We start from the raw sequence: 27,615 nt of genomic DNA on the forward strand, positions 1-27,615 counted from the left end.
TAACTGGTTCCTTTACTCACAGTATGGTGGTAACTGGTAACCCGAGGATGGCTGGTCTTAACCACTGGTCCCCTTAGTCCCAGTGGCGGTGTGGTGCCCTGGTGACTTCTTTCCACTGCACCTGTCTCTGGTTGGTGGGTCCCCGTGGCTTGGAGTGTCTGGGGTCCCCTCTGGGTAGTCTCTTAGTTTCAGTCCGTATGACAGGTAGCGTGAACCCTGTGGGGTCGGTTCCTCTGGTCCTGTTCCCCAGTCCTCCCGTTGCTACGGTGTCCCGAACATCAAGGTCAGTGAGGTCCTGGATGGTCTCCTCACTGTGCAGATTTAATTAGGTCTGCCTGGAGCGTTTTCCTGACCTAGGATTCTGTACCCCATTGGTGCTATGGTTCCAGGAGTACTCCACCGTGCTCCACCGGTAACCACACGCCTGGGCCCTCAGGTCACCGTTACACTCCTGACAGTGCTGATGTCCAACTCCTCTTACTGTGACTGACCGACTGTCTGTCCCCTCCCACCTCACCTAGTTGTCGTCTAGTGGACTGGATCGGCTCCACCCCTGGGTGGCCATCCACTGGGTCCAACGCTAGTCTGTCACCAGTCATTGGGAATGGGGAAAACAGGGATTAATTTGTGTTTTGCTGTTACCAACGCTGGTCTTCTGGGTATATGGGGGTAGGCCCTGCATCTTTGAAAGGATGCTGTACCTTGTAGCTCCCTGATGGCTTTAGGGGCGCTACCCAGTCATATAAATGTTATGGCCCTAAAAGATTATGCCTTTTAACCCTTTCATCAAATGCTTCACCCCCTGCAATCACATAGTCATGTAAATTGTCAGGCTATACCTATTTCAACCATATAACAGAATCCCTAAACATTGAAATTTCAACATCAATAAGGAAGTGTCTTGAAATTAAGGAAATCACAGCATTGACAGACGTGTTATTGATATGTACATAGTGAAAAAAAATTGAAACACAATTTTCAAAACATTTTGAATTATTTATCATCAAGTATGAGCACCAGTTGCAGAAATCCCTGCACTTACATGTCTTGTTTCCCATCTGAGACATCATTGGCCGGCAGTTGCAAAAGGAGCTGCCAGCAGTGGATCTTGATAATTTGTTGCCCAAGTGCACTCAGCGTCATAGAATGTTCTTCAGATAATCATTAATAACCTTATAGATAGCTTCCAATGTGTGTAAGTGCGTGTACTTCTGTACATGGCACTCAAATTTGATGCTGAATAAATCAAGATATTTTGAAAATGTTGGTTTCATTATTCATTATTTGCATATCATTAATTGTGCTTGTCATCGTCCCACAACATTTCCTTCTTAGTGTTGCAATTTCAATGATGAGGAATATATGAACCATATTAAATCATAAATCACTTGTGCTCACTGTAATATGTAACCACATAAGTAATATAACAAACAAAAACAAGGCTGGGGGTACAGTGAAGACAAGATTGAAAAATCCCATATGGTCAATATACTGAAGTCAAAGCAAATGGAAGCCTAATGCTTCTCATTCCTCTTTTTTGTCTTCATATCCTGTTCAACAGTATTCAAGCCTAGAAAGACGTTCTGTACAATAAAGCCATAGGCTTGTCACAGGTTAAGAAATGACAGAGCAAGTGCTCCTATTCTGGCCTTCAGACTTGAGACCCTGCGTTGTCCCTTATCTTAGAGGTAGGCTTGATGGTAGCCAGGTGTGAGCCCCCAGTGTGACCCTGACTCCTATCCGAGCCCTGATCTTACTCCCCACCTTTGGGGTGGGCCTGAAACATAGTAACAAACCCCCACTTTAATGACACGGACAAGGGAGAGTGAAAACTCATACACACTGCACTCAAATACAAAGGAGAGACTATACTCTTATAGGGAAAGAAAGAAAAAGGAAGTAAACGCACAACAGGGGAACTTTTACACCACTCAAATTTGCAACTACAGATCTCCATAAACTGGAAAACCACTAAGACCAGAATCACTGGAGTTATGCTGAAGCTATTATCGGCACTGAATAGCAAGGTCCAAAATCTTTTATAGGAAGGAGACGGCTGTGATTCGTAATTAGCAACCTGAGCTCCTAGGAAAGATCCACAGGTTAGCAGGAATTATCTCCTGCAGGACTAAGGAACAGTGCACATGAAACAGCCGATGCCCAGCTCTGGCTAAACAACTAGGAGACATCAGGTTGCCTGTCAGGCTCTGCAGTGTGCACAATGCCTGACGTCACCGTGACACCTAATGAGTCTGGACCTGAACACCACATGACAAGACCATACTGCTGGTGTCATCTTGTTAGACTACTGAAATAGAATGCTGATGTCGCGCCCAGGGATATGGGGTACTCGGTTCCACGCGGTATACGTCTTGGGAATATCACTGGGGTGGCCGTTGCCTGATGCTGTGCCCTGGGCCCTTTTTGTAATGGAGTGTATTTACAGGGAATTTAGGTTAGTCTTCATACGTGACGCCACTTGCGGTGTAGCAGCTATATGTACAGGACCCTAGGACAGGAAAGAGCTTCAAGCCAACCTGTTAACACCTGCACAGCAATGGAACCATCAAGGACCACGCTGACCATAAGAATGTGAAGACTCAGTAGCAAAGGGAGAATCAGGGACAGGACCAGAGACTCCAACCCAAAAGGGTTCACTCTACCGTCAGGTGGACAGAAGTGGACAAACCACCGGACGGAGACCCCCAGTTGCTCTACGCCACGGGGACCCATTTACCAGAGACAGGTGCAGGGGAAGAAGGTACTAGATTACTACACTGGCACTGGGATGAAGGGGACCTAAAGGTGAAACCAGCCAGCCTCGGGTAATCTGTTACCACCTACCAGCAGTGAGTAAAAAGCAGTTGCACTATACCTCTGTGTGGACTACCTTTTTCCGACGCCCGTCACAACACCCATCCTCTGGGGCCCGACCCTGCTTGCAGAGGGTCTACCATCCAGGCTGCAATTACCACCTGCACCAATAGTGACATTCTGCAGCAGCAGCTCCACATCCCAGTCGGTGCGTAGTTCCGGGAGTACTCCACCGTACTCCACCGACAACTACTCTCCTGGGTACCGGGTCACTGCCAACCCGAGTCAGGATGTTGCTTCACTTCCACCTTCACTCCTCGCCTGTCTGACACTTGTCTGACTACTCTCCACAGTCTGCCCCTCCCACCTGGTCAACTAGTAGACTGGTCTGGCTCCACCTCTAGGCGGCCATTCATTGGTCCGACCCTAGCTAAGAACCATTGTATGGGGGATTGTTGGGGAAAAACTGGGATTACCTGGGTTTTTGGTGTTACCGGCACTGGTCTCCCGGGGCCCTAGGGGGTAGGCCCTGCATCCTTGTGGGGATGCAGAAGCTTGTAGCACCCTGAAGGGTTCAGGGGTGCTACACTGACAATCAATTTTTTTCTTACATTTTTGGTATTCCAGGGAATAAAGACAATCTATGCCCAAAGGCCTACAGTTTTCTTTAACAGTTCACCATTTAGATACCTTTTATGTTATTTTTTTTACTCAATTTTCAAAGTTAACAGGCAGTGGCATTAACTTTAACAGTTTACTTGCTGCTGTTGGTAAGCATGACCTAGAAGGGTTCTCCTTGTTGCCTGTAGATGGGTTCACAAAATTTGATCAAACGTGAAGTATATGCTATGTACCCTACCGTGCTCAGTGTATGGTCATGTTTGTAGATTAGTGCATTGCAGTGACCTGCACCTGTACATTTATTCCATTTTGCCAGTGTGTTAATTTAGCTTTTTGCAGCTCAAAACCACTGAGGTCACTGCTGGGTAAACATTGACTAGTGAGGAAACAGCGAAATATCGGCCCATGAGCAGCATGGAGTTGGTAAGGTGAGTATACTCCAATTGTTATGTTATACTTATATCAACTGATTGTATGAAGCCAGAAAACCTTTCAAAAAACTGCCTTTTTTAAAAATAGACACTGTGTATATGTAGCGCCCCTGAAGCCATCAGGGAGCTACAAGGTGCTGCATCCTGTCAAAGATGCAGGGCCTACCCCCAGGTAAATCCTTCATTGCATGGTACCAGGCTAGGGTTGGACCAATGGATGGCCGCCTAGAGGTGAAGCCAGTCCAGTCCACTAGACAACCAGGTGGGAGGGGCATACAGTGGACAGTCAGAACACAGTGGACATTCAGGAAGACAGTCAGTCTAGCAGAGACAGAGGAAGTGAGCAGTAGAGAGTCTGCAGTGACAGTGACAGTGAGCGGACGCACTGACCGGGAATGAACAGTGACCTGAGGGCCCAGGCGGTTAGTTGCCAGTGGAGTATGGTGGAGTACTCCCAGAACTACGCACCAATGGAGAACAAGACCCTAGGTCAGGCAGAAGTTCCAGGCAGGCCTGAAAACACCTGCATAGAGAGGGGACCATCAAGGACCTCACTGACCTTGAAGTTCAGGACTCAGTAGCAAAGGGAGAACCTGGGACAGGACCAAAGATTCCAACCCCACAGGGTTCACGCTACTGTCGTATGGACTGCTGTAGAAGACAACCAGGAGTGGACACCAGCTGCTCTACACCATGGGGACCCACCAACCAAAAGACAGGTGCAGGGGAAGAAGCCACCAGGTTACTAAACCGGCACTGGGACTAAAGGGACCTGAAGGTGAAACAGCTGGCCTCGGGTGACCAGTTACCACCAGAAAGTGAGTAAAGAATCAATTGCATTGAAACCCTCTTGTGTGGCCTATCCTCTTCCGACACTCGTTACATCACCTACCCTCTGGGGCCTGGTCCTACTTGCGGAGGGCCTAACATCCAGGCTGCCACTACACCAGCCCCAGTAGCAGGAACTGTGCAGCGGCAGCTCCATCTACATAGCCGCAAAACCGCAAATGGCATCACGTGTGAACATTATCCAAATCTCCTGTAAATATCCTCTTTTTTAAAAAGCACACAGGACACGGGACCGGGCAATGGCCACTAAAGTGACATTCACCAGTTATACACCGCTTGGGACAGAGTACCTCATAACCCTGGGCGACACATATACTGTACATGTCCCATACCTTATAAGTCGTACAGTCTGTCTCTGGATTCTCCACTTGCACCACTATATACGCGTGCAGAAAGTTCGAAGCAATCATGTCCGGAACGAAAGGGGTGTTCTCTTCTTGAAACACGATAGCTACTATATCGTTCCCAATGTGCCTTTTCCTCTGTAGCTGAAATGAAAGAATTGTAAGACAACAGATATCAATGTGGGTATGACACATGTGAGATCCCAAGACCTTTCGGTCCTCACACTGTAGATGCAACAGATTAATGTTAATACTTCACAAGACTGGACACTCAAACATGGAGCAAGGGGAGAAATTCTTTGCATTTGCAAAATCTTTGCTCTTATGACCGTCTCAAACAAAAAGTTATCATATGGATTGCTATTGTAAAATGAGTGAAAAATAACTTTCCTAATCTCTGTATTATCTCTGAAGTATTCTGCATGATAAAATACAGTATCAGAGTTATGGATAAGTCGGAGAAAATGACGCATTGTTTTAATCAGGTTTTATATAAATTTGTTTAATAGTAATTCTTTCTTATTTTTCATATCACTAACTATAATATCAAAAAGTTTCAATTTTTTTTCAATTTTTACTCTGGCACTAATCCTAATATTAAACTCGTAATTCCTGTTTTTTACATGGACATTAGTAGAAGTAGACTTAAGGGTGCTTTACACGCTGTGACATCGCTAACAATATATCGTCGGGGTCACATCGTTAGTGACACACATCCAGCGCCGTTAGTGGCATCGCAGCGTGTGACACCAATGAGCGACGATCAACGAGCACAAAAACGTGAAAAATCGTTGCTCGTTGACACGTCGTTCATTTCCTTAATATTGTTGCTGCTGCGGATACAATGTTGTTTCTCGTTCCTGCGGCAGCACACATCGCTGTGTGTGACACCGCAGGAACGAGAAACATCTCCTTACCTACGTCCACCAGCAATGAGGAAGGAAGGAGGTGGGCGGCATGTTCCGGCCGCTCATCTCAGCCCCTCTGCTTCTATTGGACGGCTGCCTTGTGACGTCGCTGAGACGTCGCATGAACCACCCCTTAGAAAGGAGGTGGTTCGCCAGCCAGAGCGACGTCGCAGGAAAGGTAAGTCCGTGTGACGGGTGTTAGCGATGTTGTGCGCCACGGGCAGCGATTTGCCTGTGTCGCACAACCGACGGGGGAGGGTACGCTCGCTAGCGATATCGCTACCGATATCGCAGCGTGTAAAGGACCCTTAACTCCGTGTCTATTTTGTAACATGCTCTATTCTGAGCAAAGGTCATTGTGAAAAGAGGGTGGAGGTGAGCTGTGACATAACCCATTGTGAAGGGTGGATCCTGTGTTTTCAGTTGTCTACAGAGGGTTAACCTTGTCATTATACTCCTGTCTGTATTGATAATGAGAATGCTGAAAATTCATCTCTACATAACAGAAAGTAATTTAGAGCCAGTGTGTAATGTCCAAGATTTGTGGGGGGTTTTTTTTATAGCTAGTAAAATATGAAATAAAAAAAAATATTGAGATGAGAAGATCAGGCAAAATTTTAATTTACCTGTTCTCAAGTTTTTTTGTCGGGAAACTGGCATCAAAAAGTTATAAAATTTGTTACAAGTAGTACCTTGCATAAAATTTGCTAATCTCTCCCAGTCAAAAAGTGTGGGGGCTTAGGAAAGAAAGTATGTCCTATAGTCACGAAACAAAAATACCGGTACTTTAATGTACATTATAGCTGAAATGTTTGCCAGGTTATGTCTTAAACCTGGTTTACACGTTGCAATTTCGCACACGATATCGTATGCGATCGTAACCACCCCATTGTATGTGCGGCACGTTCAATTTGTTGAATGTGCCGCACAAATGATTAACCCCCGTCACACGTACTTACCGGTCCATACGACCTGTGGGCGGTGAACATCCACGTCCTGGAGTGGGAGGGACGTTCGGCGTCACAGCGACGTCACGCGGCAGCCGGCCAATAGAAGCGGAGGGGCGGAGCTAAGCAGGACGTAAACATCCCTCCCATCTCCTTCCTTCCGCATTGTGGGCCGGGAGCCGCAGGACACAGGTAAGATCTGTTCATCGTTCCTGGGGTGTCACACACTGCGATGTGCGCTACCCCGGGTACGATGAACAACCTGACGTGCAATTCTAGAGAAAGGTACGATGTGTATGCGATGAACGTTTTAATGTTCAATCGCAATCGCCCGTACCTGTCACACACTGCAATGTAACTTATGATGCCGGATGTGCGTCACTTACGACGTGACCCCGCCGACACATTGTAAGATACATTGCAGTGTGTAAAGCGGGCTTTATATTGCATTAACTAGCACCGTAGTCCCCAAGATTTTTACCTGGAGAGACACATTCACAAGTCACATCCGAACCTCTCCACCAGTTTAGTGACATCCTGATCATGCACCCCTCAAAGTAGCAACCTAAAGCCCTAGTTATTTGTATGATGAAAGCCAAACATTTCCCCACATGACACACCGAGGCAGTATACTTATATCTAGGGGTTCCCAGGTCACCCCAATTCAATATTCTCGCATGACGCACTCCCACCACAGTATCAAATTTAGCTTTAAGCATCTCCTCTGACTACCAATACCATCCTACGAGTTCAATTTAATCAATAGATTTTGAAATAATAATAATTTATACAATTGGATGTGTTTAAAAAAAATTGTTCCTGTGCCAAGATAATCTTATACTGTATATGTATGTGTACTGTGTAATGGCCGTGTCTGACCGTACAGGGACATGATCTGATCATATCACTGCACCTGAGATGGATAGGAAGTAAGAGAATATACAGACATTACAGCATGTGATCACATCTGAGTCTCTCTGTGAGGTAAAACATTTCTCTGCCTGTTTTTAAAAATATTTTACCTCAAAGAAAAAAAATATTTGTGCTCCCGTGTTGTAAGGTCTGTATATTTTTTTGCATTCTCCTCAACCCAGGAGATGTGATATGATCAGACCTTGTTTCTGTACAGTCAGACACAGCCTTTACACAGTACATAGCAGGTGCACATATATAAGTTTATCTCAACACAGGAACATTTTTTTTAAACACATCCAATTGTGGAAATTATTATGTTCCAAGATTTATTGATTAAAATGACCTTTTAAATGAATTTTGTTTGTGGAAAACACCTTTAACTTAGCTATAGTCAGTAGATGTTCATCCGGATCTGTTCTTCCGTGCGGGGCTACTCATAAAATTCACAAAAAGGACGCTAGCTTTTAATAGTCATGTGCTAGAGCTGGTGCAAATGCACTTAGCGAGCAAACAGCTGTGAGTCACATTTCATGGGCCTGCAAGCCACAGGTTGGGCACTATTAATCTAGTGTATGGCTAACCCAAACATGTCAGTCACTTCAGAGGGCTATAGGGATACGTCTTCATTAGGGATGATCGAATAGCTCAAATATTTGGCTTTGCGAATATTTGCCGAATAGGTCGCCGCTATTCGACTATTCGCGAATATTCAATGCGCAATGTAAGTCTATGGGAAACCCGAATAACAACTATTCAAAACTAATTGGGCTTCCCATAGACTTACAATGCGTATCGAATATTCACATAGCGGCAACCTATTCATCGGATATACGCAAAACCAAATATTTGAGGTATTCGATTATCTCTAGTCTTCATAAATGTCTTCTAAAATTTTCAATCTACATATATTTTAAAGGACATACAATTATATATGGAAAGGTAAAATCTACTTCTGGATATATAATTGGTTCAAAAAGAGGCCATGCTTCTCTGTGATCAGGAATTGTTTGGATAGTTTGAGCTTACTTAATAATCCAGTGTTCTAGAAATAGTAATAATATTAGGAGCTTGGTGCGAGTAACATTTTGCAGCCCATTCTTCGTGATACTAAAGAAATATAAAAAATATATTTTATTAGTATCTACCAGCTTTAAAAGTGTCTCACCTGCTGGCTGTCTCCTTCTGTAAAAGGTAACTTAGTTGACACATGAAACATGATCTCCTTGTCTCTGAATGCAGTGTAAATGGACTCGGTGCCCGTCTGACCATGTGCCACATCCAGTCCTCCTCGAAAACTGCAAAGAAGAAAAATGTTAAATAACATTTATATTTTTCATTATAATATTGATGTAGGTGGATTCCCATTCTATAACCTAGTAAAGGCGTCCATTATTTATATTGTTAATTGGAGTGCTTTTTTAGTAGTGTTGTAGGATGTCGGAATTTAAGAGTTGGCAAAACTGGTGATAATTGCACCAAATTTACTAAAATGGTGCATGTGACATAAGAAATACAGTGTTTCCTCAAAAATAAGACATAGCCCGAATATAAACCCTAGCATGATTTTACAGAATTTTTGGAATATGCTTGAAATATAAGCCTTACTTCAAAAATAAACCCTAGTTACAGTCAGGGTTGGCATTACAGGGAGTCAAACTGCACAATTTCTCAAGGCCTCTATTTTCTTATTGACCCCAGTAGTTGTATTCAGAGGTTAAGATTGTTAAAGGACCTTAGATGACTTTATAATCATGTGACATCATGAAATAAAAGGTCTCTTAATTGTCTAAAAGAACTGAACAGGAGACAGGCTGGTATACAGGACTAGCATCAGGGGAAAGGGAGAGGAAACTGGGCAATTTTACAAGACTTCCATTCCCCTAGGGACCCCAGTGTTTATATGCTGATGATAACGCTGCTTCAGGACCTTTATGGCATCACGTCATGTGACTAGGTTGTCACCAAAAGGTCTCTTAATTGTCTTAATTGCAGGAGTCTAAAGGTCCAGTCACACTAAGCAACTTACCAGCGATCCCAACAACGATGGGGATCGCTGGTAAGTTGCTAGGAGGTTGCTGGTGAGCTGTCACACTGCGACGCTCCAGCGATCCCACCAGCAACCTGACCTGGCAGGGATCGCTGGAGCGTGGCTACACGAGTTGCTGGTGAGCTCACCAGCAACCAGTGACCAGCCCCCAGTCTCCTAGTTACAGCACACATCAGGTTAATTAACCCGATGTGTGCTGCAGCTAAATGTGCACAGAGCAGGGAGCAGCGCACACTGCTTAGTGCTGGCTCCTTGCTCTCCTAGTTCCAGCACACATCGGGTTAATTACCTGATGTGTGCTGCAGCTACATGTGCACAGAGCAGGAGCCGGCAGCACAGGCAGTGAGAGCGGAGGAGGCTGGTATCAAAGGTAAATATCGGGTAACCAAGGACAGGGCTTCTTGGTTACCCGATGTTTACATTGGTTACCAGCCTCCGCAGAAGCCGGCTCCTGCTGCCTGCACATTTAGTTGTTGCTGTCTCGCTGTCACACACAGCGATCTGTGCTTCACAGCAGGACAGCAACAACTAAAAAATGGCCCAGGACATTCAGCAACAACCAACGACCTCACAGCAGGGGCCAGGTTGTTGCTGGATGTCACACACAGCAACATCGCTAGCAACGTCACAAAAGTTGTTCGTTACCAGCGATGTTGCTAGCGATGTTGCTTAGTGTGACGGGGCCTTAAGCCTGAAGAGGAGACAGGCTGATATGTGTGTTTGGATAGATAGATAGATAGATAGATAGATACATAGATAGATAGATAGATAGATAGATAGATAGATAGATACATAGATAGATAGATAGATAGATAGATAGATAGATAGATAGATAGATAGATAAATAGATACACAGGTACACAGGGTTTGGGGAGTTCTGTTGATGTTCCACAATATGATTATATTTGAATAAATGGCGGGGCTTTTTTTGTTTCAGAATAAATGTGGATTGCTGTTCATAGAGAAGAAAAAAATAAAAAAAAATAAGACTTCCCCTGAAAATAAGACCTAGCCCATCTTTCGGAGCAAAAAATAATATAAGACCCTATCTTATTTTAGGGGAAACACATTACATACCTTCCTGTTAGATACAGCTCTTTAAAATGTAAAATGTTGCTCAAAATAATCCCCTTTTTTATAATTATAAATTACATTTTTGTTGTTCAACTTTCTCAGAATTGCCACATTTTATAGTTTCCTCAAGGAGACTTCCGTATAATAGTAGAAATTAAAGTCCTGTTTATACTAAATCTCCTAAATACAGTGATTGAGCTTTATTTACATAGGACTTAACTGGTTCTTCAAAGGTTTGCTTTATTTAAGGCCCCTTTCACTTTGCGTTTTTCCCTACGTTCAGTGGTTTCGTCGGGGCATCTGTCCAAACCTCCCCTCTTCCCCCCCGCAAAATGTTTTCCGGACGCATGCGCCGACAGGGCCATTGACTATAATGGAGTAGATTCCAGTAGAGTGTGCTCTGTATTGCACCATTTTCGGGCATATACGTTTTATGCAGGCGGACACCAAAACTTAGTCTACTACGTTCGGGTGTCCGCCTGCAGAAAACGTATATGCCCGAAAATTGTGTAAGACAGAGCACACACTAATGGAGTCTGCTCCATTATAGTCAATGGCCCCGTCGGCGCATGCGTTCGAAACACATTTTGCAGGGGGGTGGGGGAGGTTCGGACGGATGCCCCGACAGGATTACTTAATGTAGTGAAAAACGTAATGTGAAAGTAGCCTTAGGCAAACTGTACAGTCAGCTGTTATTGCTCCTGTGCTTAATGTGAGATCCGTAAGTAGAAGAGCACTTGGAATGAGGGTAGATTGGCAACTTCAGCCTCATCAATTGCTAGAAGATGGATGAAGCTGGATTTTTATGCACCTAATAGGAAGGATTATGGTAGCAAGGGATGCAACCTCAACAAGACTCAAATTGTAAAGGGGTCCACTGGTGGTAATCCTAGCATTGGGAATACAGGACATTTTTTGGGTTAGCGTTGCATAAATTATATCTACTTACACAAAGGCATCACTGCTATTTCAGTCACTATGGAAGGCGAGTTTTTGTATAGGTTGGAAAAAGTTGGAGAGGGTTCGGGAAAATTGAGGAGCCAAATATACAAATTCTGCAGAGATGAGTTGAAACTGGAAGAGGTCTTGGGGCACTTATTTTTATAGATGTCTGACAATGCCAAATGAGTAAACACTTATAAGCAACAATCCGGTTTAGGGGTCCAAGGTTTAAAATATGTTCTAGGGCCCATATGGCTCCGTTTACATCACTGCTTACCCTAAAACTTCTGCTTTTATTACTAAACAGATATGAATTACTGCTGTTTTCTTGCTTAATATAGTGAAAAGTTGCCCCAGATGTGTAATGACTGAAGTGTAGAAGCAAAGGCTGGAGCATAATATCAATTGTTTTGAGTAATATATTCAGGTGCCCACGTAACGTTTTATATAGAGTTGTTGATGAAGACCTATTGGATGCTCACATTTTTAGGTAGCACACAAAAAAGTAGAATATCACAGAATTTAAAGATCCCAGCAGAATCGCCTGCCAGACTGATATAGACATGGAACATCTCAAAGCACCAAAAATGATCTAGATTGATGTCAGCCTTTCTGATTACTGTAAAGACTGCAGCTTCTTTTTCTCTATTTTCCACACAAGGACAAAAGAAAGTGAATGGGCAATCAAATCAGGCTGCAGAAAGACCATAACTCCCTAAGAAAAAATGTAATCAGCAGATCTTTTCAATGTCACGATGCAAAATATTGATTTTTCATCCCATTACATATCACTTTAAACCATTGCTACTGTTTTCTGCTCCTTTGCAATCAAAACAATTGTTTTTTTTTAGAGCCTATCTGTGAATTTTAATCCTTACAACTCACCCTTTGAAGTCTTGAAGTAAAACTGTATCTCCAAGTAGGCTCAAGAATTCTCTAAAGGCTGGACTCTCTTCATTATTGCCAAAAAGTTCCTCCTCTAGTGTCTGCAATAAAGAGGGGGATTGTGTGAGACCTCTGAAAAAGTATGGATGAATGTTAGCTGTTATACCAGTATTCTAGTGCTATGTACAAGAATAAAAACATACCCTTCACCTACCTATAGCCAGATTGGCGTTCGGCATGGTGAACATTGCGATTTTATTTTGGTATGTTTTCTTGCTCGCCTATTGTTTGTTTTGGCCTATCTTATCTCCCCGGTATAAACAATTGTTATATCCATGCAGGGTGTTTCCATTTTCTATCACCCTGCATTGTATTAGGCTATTGATATTCTATAGGTCCCTAAATGTGCAATATAGCCTTGATTTTGCTGCTAGATATATATCAATTGTGCAATAGTTACAATTCTTTTGGTGCAATAGGGTATGTGCAATATATTTTTCTATCATGCAATATTGTTTTTTTTTTAAATTTCATTGTTATTTATTCTTAATTGTGTTATATTTATTTATATATGTAAGAAGCCTCCATATCTTATATATAAAGCTGAGTGTATGTATGTGTGTATGTATGTGTGTCTGTATGTGTGTATGTCCGCTAAAGGAATCCGCACCGTCGCATTTACAATCACGAAATTTTGCACAGACATCCCATGTGACTCAGGGAACGTCATAGATTATGTTTCTACGGGAAAATTTAACCCCGTGCTGTACTGTTACTCTTCAAAAAAAACCTGCCTCCATTAAAGTCAATGGAGTTGCGAGCTACAGGTTATTAATAGGAACTGTAATTGGTTGCTATAGGAACAAAATAAATCTATATATATAATTGCCTTATTCTGTCATTCTGTCTGTCTGTCTTGCTCCAAAATTGTGTCCTTACGGTGACACAAAGCTGATTGGCCGCTGGGCTCGCCATGGCCCCACCCCCCCGCACGGATTGGCCGCTCGCCTCGGCTCCGCCCCCCCACGGATTGGTCGCTCGCCTCGGCCTGGCCCCGCCCTCCGCATGGATTTGCCGCTCGCCCCGGCCCTCCGCACGCATCGCCAGACATAACCTTGCGCTGCTGGGATCGTGACGGAGCCGGTGAACGCTGGTAACCATTATACACATCGGGTAACTAAGGTCCCTTGGTTACCCGATGTGTATCATAGTTACCAGTGTACACCGGCTCCGTCACGATCCCAGCAGCGCCAGACATAACCTTGCGCTGCTGGGATCGTGACGGAGCCGGTGAACGCTGGTAACCATTATACACATCGGGTAACTAAGGTCCCTTGGTTACCCGATGTGTATCATAGTTACCAGTGTACACCAGCTCCGTCACGATCCCAGCAGCGCCAGACATAAACTTGCGATGCTGGGATCGTGACGGAGCTAGTGAACGCTGGTAACCATTATACACATCGGGTAACTATGGTCCCTTAGTTACCCGATGTGTATCATAGTTACCAGTGTACACCGGCTCCGTCACGATCCCAGCAGCGCCAGACATAACCTTGCGATGCTGGGATCGTGACGGAGCCGGTGAACGCTGGTAACCATTATACACATCGGGTAACTAAGGTCCCTTAGTTACCCGATGTGTATCAAAGTTACCAGCGTACACCGGCTCCGTCACGATCCCAGCAGCGCCAGACATAACCTTGCGATGCTGGGATCGTGACGGAGCCGGTGAACGCTGGTAACCATTATACACATCGGGTAACTAAGGTCCCTTAGTTACCCGATGTGTATCATAGTTACCAGCGTACACCGGCTCCCGGTACACATGTGCAGGGAGCCGGCATTATACTCCTCTCCCCCCAGGACTACTTCTCCTATTATAGTCCTCCTATTATACTCCTCTCTGAGTATAATAGGAGAACTATTATAGCATGGGGGATGTAGCACGATGGGGAGTGCGCAGCATGGGGGATGGAGCACGATGGGGAGTGTGCAGCATGGGGGATGGAGCACGATGGGGGGTGTGCAGCATGGGGGATGGAGCACGATGGGGGGTGCGCAGCATGGGGGATGGAGCACGATGGGGGGTGCGCAACATGGGGGATGGAGCACGATGGGGGGTGCGCAACATGGGGAATGGAGCACGATGGGGAGTGCGCAGCATGGAGGATGGAGCACAATGGGGAGTGCGCAGCATGGGGGATGGAGCACGATGGGGAGTGCGCAGCATGGGGGATGTAGCACGATGGGGAGTGCGCAGCATGGGGGATGGAGCACGATGGGGAGTGCGCAGCATGGGGGATGGATCACGATGGGGGGTGCGCAGCATGGGGGATGGAGCACGATGGGGGGTGCGCAGCATGGGAGATGGAGCACGATGGGGGGTGCGCAGCATGGGGGATGGAGCACGATGGGGAGTGCGCAGCATGGAGGATGGAGCACGATGGGGAGTGCGCAGCATGGGGGATGGATCACGATGGGGGGTGCGCAGCATGGGGGATGGAGCACGATGGGGGGTGCGCAGCATGGGAGATGGAGCACGATGGGGGGTGCGCAGCATGGGGGATGGAGCACGATGGGGAGTGCGCAGCATGGAGGATGGAGCACGATGGGGAGTGCGCAGCATGGGGGATGGAGCATGATGGGGGGTGCGCAGCATCGGGGATGGAGCACGATGGGGAATGCGCAGCATAGGGGATGGAGCACGATGGGGGGTGGGCAGCATGGGGGATGGATCACGATGGGAAGTGCGCAGCATGGGGGCACGATGGGGGGTGTGCAGCATGGGGGATGGAGCACGATGGGAGGTGCACACCTCCCCCCAACACACACACACAACACACCACACACACTGGGAACCGCAAACACCGCCCTACACAGACACCCACACACACAGACAACGCCGCACACACACAACACCCAACACACAAACACCGTGGCATACATAAATATACGCACATACCGCACAACACACACATTGCACAAAACATACCTCCCCCAAAACACACCACACCCACACAAACCGCGCAACACACACACAACGCTACAGACACACAGCGCTCCACAAACAACGCAACACACGCAACACACATACAACACCGCTCTCACCCCCCGCCACACCCAGACAACACCCAGAACATGTACAGCGCCCTACACAAACACTTGGTAACTACACACAACAACATCTATATATATATATATATATATATATATATATCTGAGTGAAGGATACCGGGCACCGCTGATCCCTGTATGGCTAGTATAGTTGTGCTTCCGTGCTGGTGGAGACCTGGGTGCGTGTCCCAGAGCGAAGGCAATGCAAAATCCACAATGTAGAGATGAATGGGTCGCACTCCAGTAGTCAAATAAAGAAATTCTGTTTATTCCACGGTCACATCAAGGGTACAGGTAGTGAGGGAGGATGAGGGTGTGCCACGTCGGACGACGGCGGCCGTTTCGCAAGTAGTCTTGCTTCTACGGGTCCACTGGACCCGTAGAAGCAAGACTACTTGCGAAACGGCCGCCGTCGTCCGACGAGGCACACCCTCATCCTCCCTCACTACCTGTACCCTTGATGTGACCGTGGAATAAACAGAATTTCTTTATTTGACTACTGGAGTGCGACCCATTCATCTCTACATTGTGGATATATATATATATATAACAAAAATCATACATGAACTACACAATACGTAAATTCTAGAATACCCGATGCGTAGAATCGGGCCACCTTCTAGTAGTTAGTATAAGAAGCTTACGTGTAAGGTAATAAGATGTCAGTGTGGAGACAGATAGAGAGAGACAGAAAGAGACAGACAGACATAGGCACAGACAGTGTAAGAGGCAGACAGGGAAAGAGACAGAGAGACAGAGACAGACAGACAGGCAGACAGACAGGAAAAGAGACAGAGAGCCAGAGAGAGACAGAGAGAGGCAGACAGACAGGGAAAGAGACAGGCAGACAGGGAAATAGACAGAGAGACAGACAGGTAAAGAGACAGACAGAGAGGGAAAGAGACAGGGAACGAGACAGACGGGGAACGAGACAGACGGGGAACGAGACAGACGGGGAACAAGACATACACACAGAGACAGACACACAGAGACAGACACACTATCCCGGCCAACGCCCGGGTACTATAGCTAGTTTGCTATATTACTGATTGATCAGTGCAATAGATGCTGTATATAAAAATACATTTTTGGAGTTATATATTTTTACATTAGTGGATTTGTGCAATAACTTAAATTAATTATGGGTATTATTTTTGTATAATTTGAAATTATGTATTATATTGCATATTGTCAATATCTAAACTTATATGCACCTTATTGTACTTTGTACAGTTTGATTTTTTTGTGAGCAATTTATTTTCCCACGGACGCCTTTTCTGCATTACTTTCTGTTGGTGTCATTTTTACCAGAATTTGTTGCATTAAATATCAAATAAAAATTATATTTGAACCATATCTCGGTTTTTGTTTTGTTGGTTTGTGACCAACCTATAGCCAGCAGATTGAATGTAAATTACATTTAATAATATTTAATATTTAAGAATTTCTAGTAAGGTACAGTCACACATAACGAGATCGCTAGCAAGATCGCAGCTGAGTCACGGTTTCTGTGACGCAGTAGCGATCCCGTTAGCGATCTTGTTATGTGTGACACCTACCAGCGATCAGGCCCCTGCTGTGAGATCTCTAGTCGTTGCAGAATGGTTCAGGCCATTTTCTTCAAAGGAGATGTCCTGCTGGGCAGGACACATCGCTGTGTTTGACACTATGTGACAGGGTCACAGTGACTGTTGAGATCGTTATACAGGTCGCTACTGCGACCTGTATTGTTCCTGCATCGCTGGTAAGTTCTGACTGTGTGACATCTCACCTGCGACCTCCCAGCGACTTACCTGCGATCCCTATCAGGTCGCATCGTTTTCGGGATCGCTGGTAAGTCATTGTGTGTAACTGGGCCTTTATTAGCTGCAGACAGGGATAAGTACTGGGGCCAGTTCATGGTGGAACTAGTTACATGGGTTTAGGAAGTTATTTCCTGTTTGTTAGGCAGATAGGAAAAGTACTGAAGAGAGAAAGGTCCTAATGTTAGCAGACTTTCATTGAAAAGGGATGTGTGTGAAAAGAAGGGAGACCATACTTGGATAGCATGTTTTGAAGTAAACAAGGATTAAGTGACAGAATTATTCCTTATCTCAAGGAAATGGGCAATGACACTATCCTACAATAAGAATGTGTAATTCAATTTGCTGTCGGTTCACTAACTAATCCAGCTGTCTCAATTGCAAAAGTATCAGCAGAACGTGGCCTAAGTCCCTTAAGCTATCACCATGAACAGTTTGGATAGCTGGCTAGAGCTGGCGCCTCTCTTAATTAAAATTATGTCCTCAGGTACCACATAACCAAGTAGGAGGCAAGGGCCCTGATCACTCCGTGACTGCGGTCTTCACAAGTAACATCTGCGGCATGACGGCATAACTCAGGATTTTGACAGGCGGCATCTCTGGCTTGACAACATAGCTCAGGCTCAGGATTGTGACAGACGGCATCTCCAGGTGTCTCACAGGACTTAACACATGCACTACACAGTTGGAAATAAGCTCGTTGCTCCTTCAGCAGAGAGGGCAACATCCTGCACCCTTGCGAACATGTCTGATCACTTCAATTTCTTGGCCTTCAGCTGAAGTCTTCTCCTTTTATATGTTACTGCTTCGCCACCGTTCCAACCTGACCTGGTCCTCCTCTGCAACTCTTCCCCAATGGAAATTGCATTCTCATTTCTTGTTTCCGGGCGGCATTTTTGGCCAACAAAGGGCAGTGTTTCCTTGCTAGCTCCACAGGAGCAGTCTGGAAGTGCAGGCTGTTGTAGTCACTTGTCTACAAAGCGATGCACCTCAGCCAGTGAGGTTCTCATGAAGGAAAAAAGAAGATTTTCATAGTGATTTGCTGGTCTGATGTAACATGTAACAGAAGTAATGCCACATGTAATCATGAAGTTCCCACCTATGAATTGTTTAGAGGATGTATTCTTTAATAGTTATAACTGCTATCTGATGTAAATACTTCGCATCACTTTGTTCAGTAAAGAAAAGTTTATTTTTGGACTCTGGTCTTCCTCACTGATCTCTACTTCATTGAGCCCTAGCCTGTCCTGTCACGTCCAGTGGCAGCATGCAGTCTGCAGTTGCATGTCACTAATATAAAGGCAAGTGAAAAGGTTTTGGTACCGTGTTAGCCAGTTTAAAAATTATTGAATGTTCTCAGTGAGAGGAACAAAATTATAATCTTGTGATACCTTTTAATGGCTAACTAAAATAAAATAAAGTGATGTTACAAAGAAAGCTTTCGAGACATCTCAGGTCCCTTCATCAGGCATGGTATGACAAAATATCTGAAGAAACACAAATATATGCACAAACAGAGCAGAAGGATGGCATAATAAAAGACATTTAAATAAACAAACACTGAGCTTAGAAAGTGAATCCTTAACTAGCTTTGATTAGTGGTGTGAAAGGTTTATTGTCCCAATATCCATGTAGGATCAGAGGTCTGGTGAGTCTATGGAATAGAATCCTCAGATTTTGTAATGGGCCATAAATCCTCCTGACAGGTTGAGTCCTGTGTCCACAGAGTTAAACATTTTAATGAATTTGTATTCCCAGACCCTGCGATGATTTTGTGATCTGAAGTTGACTTTTAATATGAACACTTTCATATGGTTTATGTTGTGTCCTGAAGCACAGAAATGTTTGGCCACAGGTAAATAGATATTTTTGTCTGTAATTGTGTGGCGGTGAAATCTCATCCTTGCTCTCAGTCTCTGTCCTGTTTCTCCAACATAGAGGCCCCCAATAGGACATATAGTGCACAGGATTAAGTACACCACGTTGGAAGAGGAACATGTGAATTTCCCAGGAATTTTATAGTCCTTCTGTGTGTTAGGGATCTGTATCCGGTCTTTGGTCTCTACATGAGTGCAGGTTTTGCAGCTCTTTACATTGCAAGGATAAGTTCCTCTTGGTGTGTCTGAGGGCATAGAACTTCGGATCTTGATGCTTCTTAAATTAGGAGGTTGCCTGTAGCACAGCAATGAAGGATCTTTTAATATTGTTTTTAACCGGTTATCCTTGTGTAGAATGTGGTGAAGTTTCTTGGATGTTCTTCTCAGTACCTCGAGCTGTGGGCTGTATGTCACCACCAGAGGTACTCGACTATTTTCCTCTTTTTGTTTGTATTGAAGCAGTTCACTTCTAGGAGTCCTTGTTGCTCTAATGATCTGATCATCTATGGAGGTGGGGTGGTAGCTTTGGTTTAGAAATGTCTTTTTAAGATGGGTTGTGTTTATCCCTGTCTGCAGGGCTGGAACAGATACGATTATATCTGAGGCCCTGGCTGTAGACAATGGACTTTTTAATGTGTTTGGGGTGAAAGCTGTCCCATCTGAGGTATGTAGGGCGGTCAATAGGTTTCTGATACACCGATGTCTAGATTGAACCATTTTGAATTTTTATAGTTGTATCCAGGAAGTTGCTTTCTGTTTTTGAGTGTTCCAATGCCAAATTTATGGTAGGATGAAATGCATTGAATTTTTCCTGAAATTTTATAAGCTCTTGTTCAGATTCGGTCTAGATTATTAAGATGTCATCGATGAAACGGAAATAGGCCAATGGTTTGAGGTTGCAGAATGCTAAAAAGTCATTTTCCAGTTTAGCCATGAAAAGGTTGGCATACTGTGGTGCCATTTTGCTTCCCATAGCAGTTCCTGTGTGTTGTAAGTATAGCTCCTCGCCAAAAGCGAAAAAGTTGTGTGTGAGGATGAATTTGGTGAGTCTTAATACAGACTCAGGAGGGACTCCATTAGCTACAAGAAACATTTGGCAGGTGGTTAGTCCATCTTCATGTGGGATGTTAGAGTTTAAGGATTTCACATCCATGGTAGCTAAGATTGTACTCTCGGGTAGGGGACCTACTGTAGATAGCTTTTTCAAAAGGTCAGTGGTGTCCTGTATATAGCTGGCTGTGTTTCTCACCAGTGGCTTAAGGACATTTTCTACCCACCCAGAGTTTTTCAGTGAGCGTTCCCACCCCTGAGATGATTGGCCCACCTGGGTTACCTGGTTTATGAATCTTGGGTAGCATATAGAAAACTCCCATCCTTGGATTCTCAGGTATTAGGTCCAGAAGGTTTGTGAAGTCTGTGCCCAGACATCTGATGACGTTTTTCAACTCCCTCATATATTTTGGAGTTGGGTCATCATCCAGTCTGGTGTAGTACTGTTGAAGGGACCTGAGATGTCTCGAAAGCTTGCTTTGTAACATCACTTTATTTTATTTTAGTTAGCCATTAAAAGGTATCACAGGATTATAATTTTGTTCCTCTCACTGAGAACATTCAATAATTTAACATAAAGGCACACACACCCAGCCAGGTTCCCCCTGTGTCTGTACCGTGGTGAAATATGGACTCTGCCTTTGGTCACGGCCACGATCTCACCGCCCGTTACATATTTGTACATGAGGAATAACACTATTTTTGGCTTTTGTATGACTTATATCCTCCATTTTTAGCATTATTCTGTGACTTGCTCTAAAAAGTCTCAGTAGTTTCTCTTTGTGTTTATTGGCTTTTGCTTCCCTCAGTTTCCTCCACACCCTTCTTCATAGATTTACATAGGCAGCAAGTGTAATTTGATCTCTCAATGAAGACATATTTGAGCAGTTTTCAAGAGTAATTATCATTGAAGTGACTGATACGTTTGAATCTTTGCTAATCATTTATATCACAATGCATACAGCATGGTGTGCGAGGCTCTCCGTAGCTTAGTAACCCAGGGTCGTCATGGTGGTGACCCAGGGTTACTATGGCAGCGATCCGGCCCCTTTGATTACATTACAGGGACCCGATTACCAGGGAGAGGTAAGTGATTCATGTCTCTGTCTCCTGAATGCTGTTATCGCACTGATCGCAGCATTCAGGGGTTAAACTGCTAGGAGCAGCGCAGGCACTGCCCCGGGCAGAGCCGGGTCCCGGCTGTAACATCAGCTGGAGACACGGCGAGGGTACAGTGCCTGAACCCCTGCGATCACCATGACTAAAAAAAAAAGCACAAAAGAAGCAGGAAAAAACACAAGTAAAAAAACACGCAAACACAATAAAAAAATGCACAATTATTCAGCTGCTTTTTTCTTGACAAAATATGCTTTTGTGTGTGCAGAAAAGAAGCACACAAAAAAGCAACGTGGGCACATTAAAGGGAGCCTGTCACCAGATTTGGGGCCTATAAGTTACGGCCACCACCAGTGGGCTCTTATATACAGCATTCTAACATACTCTATAAGAGCCCAGGCCACTGTGTAGAATGAAAAAAATCACTTTATAATACTTACCTAAACGGTCGCTGTGGTGGAGTCGGGTCATATGGGCGTCTCCATTCTCTGGTGCCGGCACCTCAGTTTTTGGCCATCTTCGTCTTTCTTCCGAAGCCTGTATGCATGATCCTATGCCATACACACTCACCGGTCCCACGCAGGCGCACTACAATACTTTGATCTGCCCTGCACAGGACCTCAATGATGGTGAGTGTGGATGGCATAGGACGCGTCATGCACACCGACTTCAGAAGAAGGACAACGAACATGGCCAAAAGAGGAGGCGCCGGCAGTGGTAAATGAAGACGCCCATATGACCCAACTCCACCGCAGCGACTGTTTAGGTAAGTATTATAAAGTGATTTTTTCATTCTACACAGCGGCCTTTGGCTCTTATATACAGTATGTTAGAATGCTGTATATAAGAGCCCACTGGTGGTGGCCGCAGCTTTTATGCCCCAAAACTGGTGACAGGTTCCCTTTAAAGATGCTGAAGTTGCCATTTTAATGTCAGTACTTATTTGCATCAACCTTGCCATGTTCCTACATGAAAAGGGTTCCAAAATGCATAGATACTATAAAAGAGGACTCCTTGACTCCTATTCACTAGAATGGGAAAGTAAGCTAAAATATAAAAATTAGAAATTCTGAATCATTGCCTTTAAATCTGTTCAGTAACAGCTATAGTTTAAGTGGGTTTTAGAAGGTGACAGAGTCTGCTAGAACTCCACCACCGCCATTAACATTGAAAGCAGAAATGATATAAATGAAAAACACTGGAATTAAATGAATAAGGATTAAACAGATCACAGCATTAAATGGGTTATGATTTTTTCATGAATGAGTGACAAGCTTTTAATCAGAGCTCTATAGTCAAGCATGATCGTGCATGACCACGGCAGCTTCATTCATGTTTATGAGACTGATGATTCCTCAAATCCTCAATTCAATTTTAAAACCAATAAAAATAATTAAATTATTTTTTCCGTCATGTTCTTCAAACCATTTTTGAATCATTTCTGTCGTATGGCAAGGTGCATTATTCTGCTGAAAGATGCCACTGTCTATACTTCCATAGAGGGGTGAACTTTATCTGCAACAGTGTTTAGGTAGGTGGTATGTACCAAAATGACAGCCTCATTAATGCCACTTCTGCTGGCTTTTTTTTCTTCTCCTAGTGCAACACATTGCCATTTCATCTCTTAGTAAGTGAAGCACATACACAAGGCTTTCCCCATGATGTAATAGAAAACATGATTCTTAAAGAGCTTTGCCGAGAATATGATAAAAAAAAGTTCCCGTCACATATTTCAAGCTGCAACCCGCCTTTGGCACATGTCAGGATGTGTCACAAAATGTAGAAACACTATTCAAGGCATATGTCTCAACTGACAAAAGAGCATCATCATGAGCAAACAACTTCATTACACCATGGAGCAGGGCTGTGACAGAAGGAAAGATAAAACTTCTCTTTTGCAGACTGAGCACAATGGGTTTTTTTCAGTTTCAGTCCTTTTCCATGTTCAGTCAGTCTCTGTGCCTTGTTGTAAAGCTGTCAGACTGACTTAGCAGAACAGGTATACAAATAAGCATGAAGGATAACTGAATCTAAAAAAAAAAAATCCTTTTTGCTCAATCAACCTAGAAGTTTTATTTTTTTCTCCTGTCACAGCCCTGCTCCATGGTTAAGTGATCATGATGCTGTTCATCTGACTGTTGAGATACATGCCTCAAGCATTGTTTCTTTAGTTTGCTACCCATCTTGACACATGACGATTAGGGGTTGCAGCTTGAAATATGTGACAAAGGACATTTTTATCAAATCTTTGGAGAACCTCTTTAAGACTAGGCCGTCTTCTTCCATTGCTCCATAATCTAGTTATGAGAACAACATGGATATTATAAAAGATTTATGAGGTTTAGAGGATTCAGATTGACCAGGTGTCAGAGTGACAGCATATACAGTTAGGTCCAGAAATATTTGGACAGTGTCACAATTTTCGCGAGTTGGGCTCTGCATGCCACCACATTGGATTTGAAATGAAACCTCTACAACAGAATTCAAGTGCAGATTGTAACGTTTAATTTGAAGGTTTGAACAAAAATATCTGATAGAAATTGTAGGAATTGTACACATTTCTTTACAAACACTCCACATTTTAGGAGGTCAAAAGTAATTGGACAAATAAACCAAACCCAAAAAAAATATTTTTTTTTTCAATATTTTGTTGCAAATCCTTTGGAGGCAATCACTGCCTTAAGTCTGGAACCCATGGACATCACCAAACGCTGGGTTTCCTCCTTCTTAATGCTTTGCCAGGCCTTTACAGCCACAGCCTTCAGGTCTGGCTTGTTTGTGGGTCTTTCCGTCTTAAGTCTGGATTTGAGCAAGTGAAATGCATGCTCAATTGGGTTAAGATCTGGTGATTGACTTGGCCATTGCAGAATGTTCCACTTTTTTGCACTCATGAACTCCTGGGTAGCTTTGGCTGTATGCTTGGGGTCATTGTCCATCTGTACTATGAAGCGCCGTCCGATCAACTTTGCGGCATTTGGCTGAATCTGGGCTGAAAGTATATCCCGGTACACTTCAGAATTCATCCGGCTACTCTTGTCTGCTGTTATGTCATCAATAAACACAAGTGACCCAGTGCCATTAAAAGCCATGCATGCCCATGCCATCACGTTGCCCCCACCATGTTTTACAGAGGATGTGGTGTGCCTTGGATCATGTGCCGTTCCCTTTCTTCTCCAAACTTTTTTCTTCCCATCATTCTGGTACAGGTTGATCTTTGTCTCATCTGTCCATAGAATACTTTTCCAGAACTGAGCTGGCTTCATGAGGTGTTTTTCAGCAAATTTAACTCTGGCCTGTCTATTTTTGGAATTGATGAATGGTTTGCATCTAGATGTGAACCCTTTGTATTTACTTTCATGGAGTCTTCTCTTTACAGTTGACTTAGAGACAGATACACCTACTTCACTGAGAGTGTTCTGGACTTCAGTTGATGTTGTGAATGGGTTCTTCTTCACCAAAGAAAGTATGCGGCGATCATCCACCACTGTTGTCATCCGTGGACGCCCAGGCCTTTTTGAGTTCCCAAGCTCACCAGTCAATTCCTTTTTTCTCAGAATGTACCCGACTGTTGATTTTGCTACTCCAAGCATGTCTGCTATCTCTCTGATGGATTTTTTCTTTTTTTTCAGCCTCAGGATGTTCTGCTTCACCTCAATTGATAGTTCCTTAGACCGCATGTTGTCTGGTCACAGCAACAGCTTCCAAATGCAAAACCACACACCTGTAATCAACCCAAGACCTTTTAACTACTTCATTGATTACAGGTTAACGAGGGAGACGCCTTCAGAGTTAATTGCAGCCCTTAGAGTCCCTTGTCCAATTACTTTTGGTCCCTTTAAAAAGAGGAGGCTATGCATTACAGAGCTATGATTCCTAAACCCTTTCTCCGACTTGGATGTGAAAACTCTCATATTGCAGCTGGGAGTGTGCACTTTCAGCCCATATTATATATATAATTGTATTTCTGAACATGTTTTTGTAAACAGCTAAAATAACAAAACTTGTGTCACTGTCCAAATATTTCTGGACCTAACTGTAAGCAGCCTCAAATACAACAAGTATTGATTTTCTGTTTATTCTGACACCTTTCTGTCATAGCTAGTATTATCTTTTTCAGCACTCAGACCAGACAGTCTAGCCTTTTGTCACCACTTGCAACAAAAGCCTTGGGAACCCCAGACCCAGTCGTCAGTTCGTTGATTGTAAATCTTTGGATGACTTTTGGTAACTAATTACTAACCATCAATAGTTCTAATATTCTTGATAAATTGTGTACACTCTTTTAGAAGTTCATCTTTTATCCAGGCCAAATATCTTATGACAAATATGCAGTTGTATCATTTGCATTACTGAACATCTTGTTTGACAAGCCAACTCCTTTAGAAGACCCATTATCAATGCATTTTGGGTGGTCATCTCATCGACATTTACAGATATTTAGGAGGCAAATTGAATTGCTGAGATTCAATGGCGATTCGATGATTTGTATTATAATCCCTTCTTCTGCATAAGTCTTCTATATCATATATTTCCAATTCCAGAACAATTTGCAGCTACAAAACGCTGGCACCATAGAGAGGTACATAATTCAGAAAATGAATTAAGATCCCTGCCAGAATATTCTGAGACAAATTAGTGAATTTATTCCTCTCTGTCTTTCATGTTGTGAACTCTTTCCCTAATTACAACGTTTTCATGATACAAATGACTTCAAAGTCTAAATGTTTCAGCAAAAGGATTAATCTCTTCCTTAGAACTCGATAACCGCAGCTTTCTTTAGATCACTTTTTAACAATAGAGAACCCAAAAAAGGGAACAATACAATTTAAAAAAGTATATTGTTCATGCTATTGTAGGCCTCTTTCACACATCCGTGTCTCCGGCTTGCCCTTTACATAGAAAGGTTCTGTTATGTCCTATGCATGGAAAGGCTAAAATACTACATCTGTAGATCTATGGAATACATTATTATTATGCATTGCAGAAGGAATTGTTATGGTACTCTACTTCAGCTTTTCACTAATACTGTATTCTCCACAGACTGGATTGGGAGTTTATATTTAGGCCAAACATACATATAGGGCTTCACTGACCAGAGGAAGGAACAAAAATGGTCTTTTTGACCTCTATTAGGCTAGTATACATATACTTTTTTAGTAGTATCAACTATCATAGCAGACTATGTAATTCCATATTTTATTTTTGTAAGGATAGCTTACTACCCACGTAAGCCACTTGTAAGAATAAAAAGTAGGATACATTCAAGTCTTCTGTCCGGGGTATCCATTAGAAAATCCTCCTAACGTTTACCTTCAATGTGGGGTACAAATGTGATAAGAACAAAGTCTAGGTTGTATTATACTCTCAGGGTTGTGAGCTACTACCTGAAAAGTCTTCTTTTCAAATAAAAAACATTTGTAAGATCGGCTAAGCCAAATGTTCATGTGTATGGATGGGTTGGGAGAGATCATTGTTGGTCTGATGTGTTTTAATGAGTGCAATCTTAAGAGAATGGTCACCTTTAGGGGAATGTGTCATTAAAAAACGCTAATAACCTGCAGATATGGGGTTAATCTGCAAGTTAATAGGGTTCTGAACTTGCCTGATGCCTGCACTTTGAGAGCTAACTGAGCCCTGTGGTGGGGCTTTGTGTAAAGTGAGTAGTGGCTGTAACCACGCCCCTTACACTGAGTGACATCCGGCTCTACTCCTGAGCTCTAGACCTGAGCCAGCTGTCAGTCAGTGCAGGGGGAGTGGTTACAGCCACCGCTCACTATACACAGAGCAGTGACTGAAGCTATGCCAGTCGCACCTCTATGACTGGAAGCCAAATGCTGCCAGGAGAAATAAAGCTAATTTCCTCCCGGCAGCGGGGC

The 27,615-nt window shown here is 43.8% G+C and overlaps 1 protein-coding gene across 9 annotated transcripts in view; it reads right to left on the reverse strand.

The window, feature by feature from the left end:
* Nucleotides 1–27,615, reverse strand: part of RAP1GAP2 (RAP1 GTPase activating protein 2) — a 1,154,914-nt gene that overhangs the window by 77,818 nt on the left and 1,049,481 nt on the right. For all 9 annotated transcript variants that reach the window (XM_075335284.1, XM_075335285.1, XM_075335283.1 and 6 more), the window contains 3 exons: nt 12,778–12,878; nt 8,995–9,124; nt 5,048–5,203 (listed from right to left, as the gene is read on the reverse strand). In XM_075335284.1, the coding sequence (XP_075191399.1) occupies nt 5,048–5,203; nt 8,995–9,124; nt 12,778–12,878 (387 nt within the window). The remainder of the gene's footprint in view (nt 1–5,047; nt 5,204–8,994; nt 9,125–12,777; nt 12,879–27,615) is intronic.

The sequence above is a fragment of the Anomaloglossus baeobatrachus genome, chromosome 2 (assembly GCF_048569485.1).
Source record: "Anomaloglossus baeobatrachus isolate aAnoBae1 chromosome 2, aAnoBae1.hap1, whole genome shotgun sequence".
Taxonomy (NCBI): Eukaryota; Metazoa; Chordata; class Amphibia; order Anura; family Aromobatidae; genus Anomaloglossus; species Anomaloglossus baeobatrachus.